Source organism: Pipistrellus hanaki (genome assembly GCF_964339955.1).
Source record: "Pipistrellus hanaki genome assembly, chromosome: X".
Lineage (NCBI taxonomy): Eukaryota > Metazoa > Chordata > Mammalia > Chiroptera > Vespertilionidae > Pipistrellus > Pipistrellus hanaki.
In genome coordinates, this window is record NC_140524.1 from 81677306 (window position 1) to 81680194 (window position 2889).

The 2889-nt window shown below is 45.8% G+C and overlaps 1 protein-coding gene across 1 annotated transcript; it reads left to right on the plus strand.

Moving 5' to 3' along the window:
• Positions 1-626: 626 nt before the first annotated feature.
• LOC311615489 (melanoma-associated antigen B16-like) lies at positions 627-1631 on the plus strand (the record flags this gene model as incomplete). Its single annotated transcript, XM_084870859.1, has 1 exon — positions 627-1631. One exon carries the CDS (start codon positions 627-629, stop codon positions 1629-1631), a length of 1005 nt encoding a protein of 334 aa, XP_084726985.1.
• Positions 1632-2889: the final 1258 nt, after the last annotated feature.

A 2889-nucleotide genomic window follows, 5' to 3' on the forward strand; every position in this document is an offset into this window, starting at 1 on the left:
TGACACATGTGGTTTAGAGGATTTGTTCAGTGGTGTTAGTAGAGTATTAAAGTCCCCTACTATGATTGTGTTTCTGTTAGTTTCTACCTGACAATTTTGGTCTGATAGGGCCAAGTTGGGATCAGTTTTAGATAGAGTTAACAAGCGGTACAGATTCCTTAGAAAGATACAGAGTAATGACTGAAGGGAGATGTGACTTGCTCTTAGGGGGACAGTATATATAGCATGAGGGAGATGACTGATAGTTCCTAGGGAATGCCTCGGTAATGCACCTGATTGAAGATTTGAAGGGACCATACTCCTCATAACACAAATGGCTCTACAGAGCTCAGCCGCACCTGCCTACTGTCATCCCTAAGAATTCTCAGCCTGGCTTTCCTGGTTGCACCCTGAGGAACATTGAGTATTTGTCTTTCATGTGTATGGGGGACACAGCATCCAGGAGGACAGGTACTCTGTGAGGCCCTGTGGCACTATTGTCAGGAAAGGACCATTGGAAGTGGCTTTTATCAGAGCCACCCCAGTTGAGATTAGCATCTGAAGCCACTCACATCTTCCTTCTTTTCCTTAGGGAGTGATTCCACATTTTCTTCTTGTTCACACTCCTGATTACCACAAGTGTCCTCATGGCTTTTCCTCAGAAGAATCCACAATGCTCACCTGATCAACTCTCTCAGACCCACAGTGAGACCCAGGGCCTGGAGGTTGCACAGGAGTCCAAGGCTCTGGAGGAAGCCTGTCTCTCCGCCCATCCTGAAATGCCTGGAAATCTGAAGGAGGATCCTGATGCTGGTATCCCCAGTACCTCTGAGAGTGCTCAGAGTTTCTGTTCTTCCTCAATTGTCACCACAGTCTCCTCATCAATCAAATATGGTGAGGGCTCCAGTAGCAAAGAGGAGGAGGATAGTACCTTAGAGGTAGATCCAGACCCCAGTAATGTGCCCATAGATGCTCTAGATGAAAATGTGGCTTCATTGGTGAATTTCCTCCTGCTCAAGTATCGAATGAAGGAGATAATAACCAAAGAAGATATGTTGAAGAATATCAGCAAAGATTATGAAGTCCACTTCATTGATGTCTTCCAGAGAGCATCTGAACGCATGGAGATAGTCTTTGGCCTTGATGTGATAGATGTTGATCCCTTCAACCAGTGCTATTCCATCTTCATCAAAATAGGCCTCACCTATGACGGGCTGCTGCATGGCGAAGTTGGTGTGCCTAAGACTGGCATCCTGATACTTATCCTGGGTGCAATCTTCCTGAAGGGCAACAGTGCCACCGAACAGGACATTTGGGATGTTCTGAGTGTGATGGGGTTATATTATGAGAAGAAGCACTATATCTTTGGGGATATCAGGAAGCTCATCACCATACATTTTGTGGAGGAGGAATACCTAAAGTACCAGAAGGTAGACAACAGTGATCCTGCAGAATTTAAATTTCTGTGGGGCCCAAGAGCCCATGCTGAAACCACCAAGATGAAAGTCCTACATTTTCTGGCGAAGATTCATGGGACTGTCCCACGTTGTTTTCCATCTCAGTATGAGGAAGCATTGAAAGATGAAAAAGAGAGAGCCAGAGAAAAAGTGATGGCCATAGCTATGGACTCTGATAGCCACTGCGAGTTCTAAGGCCAAGCCAGGCAGCTCCTCCCACACCTTAGGGAAGTCAGGGATAGTTTCCTCATGCATTGTTTGAAGAGGCAGTTTGTGTTCATGAATTTAGGTCTGTGGTGGGGCTGAAAGGAACACACTGTATATGCCTGTGTTCCTCTTTTATATGTGTACCTTGAAATTTTATTGTTTGTTGACATGTATTATTCAAATATTGGTTTTAGTAGCTTCAAAATATCCAAGTATATGAATGGTAATGGTCACACATTTAATACTCTAAGGAGGTTTCTTAGTAAGCACTTTTGTTAAAATATGAAACCATCCATCTGTTGTCACCTGCAATAAGATACCATCACATTGCTATAGACATTTACTAGAAATGTGAAAGAAATTTGTTTTAAGATACTTTTCAATAGCTAGAGCAGGAGTAAAAGATTGTCAGTTTACTCCTTATACATTTTATCTTTATAAAAGAAAATTATATATGGTTGAATTTGGTTAACTTGTTTGTGTATGCATAAGAAATAAATCTCAATAAATTATATCCTGTGCTCACTCTATTATTCCCCATACTTTATCGAACTTTTGCCATTTGGAAATCACCACCTTAGCCTTTGGGGGGGGTGGGCAGGGCTGCAGGGGTGGGAAGTTGGCGGCGACCAGTATATCAGGTAAGGGCAGTTAGCGCAATTGGCCTTTCAAGGGAGGGTAGTTTAGGGACAATTGAACTGGCAGGGGAGCAGTTAGGCATCACACATGCTGGCAGGCGAGTGGTTAGTATTAATCAGGCTGGCAGGCAGAAGTGGTTAGGGGCAATCAGGCAGTCAGGCAAGTGAGTGGTTGGGAGCCAGCAGGCCTGGATTGTGAAAGGGATGTCAGACATCCCTTGAAGGTTCCCATATTAGAGAGGGTGCAGGCTGGGCTGAGCGACACAACCCCCCATGCATGAATTTCCTGTACCAGGCTTCTATTTATATAAAAGCCCAGCAACCAGAACTGTGGAACAACCACAATGACCAGTGGCTATGACCCGAAATGCGGCAGCCAACCAGCCTAATCTGGGTCCTGGTTGCGCCCCGCCCCCTCCAGCTTACTCCACCCCTGATTGGCTCCCAATACCCCAATCCAGGATGGGGCTGGCCTGCCAACCACCTTTGGCCCCTTCCCTTATCTGGCCATGGCTCCTGCCCCACACTGGCCTAGCCCAAAGGGCCCCCATTGGGGTAGGTCAGTCAGATCCTACCCATGCACGAATTCATACACTGGGCCTCCAGTG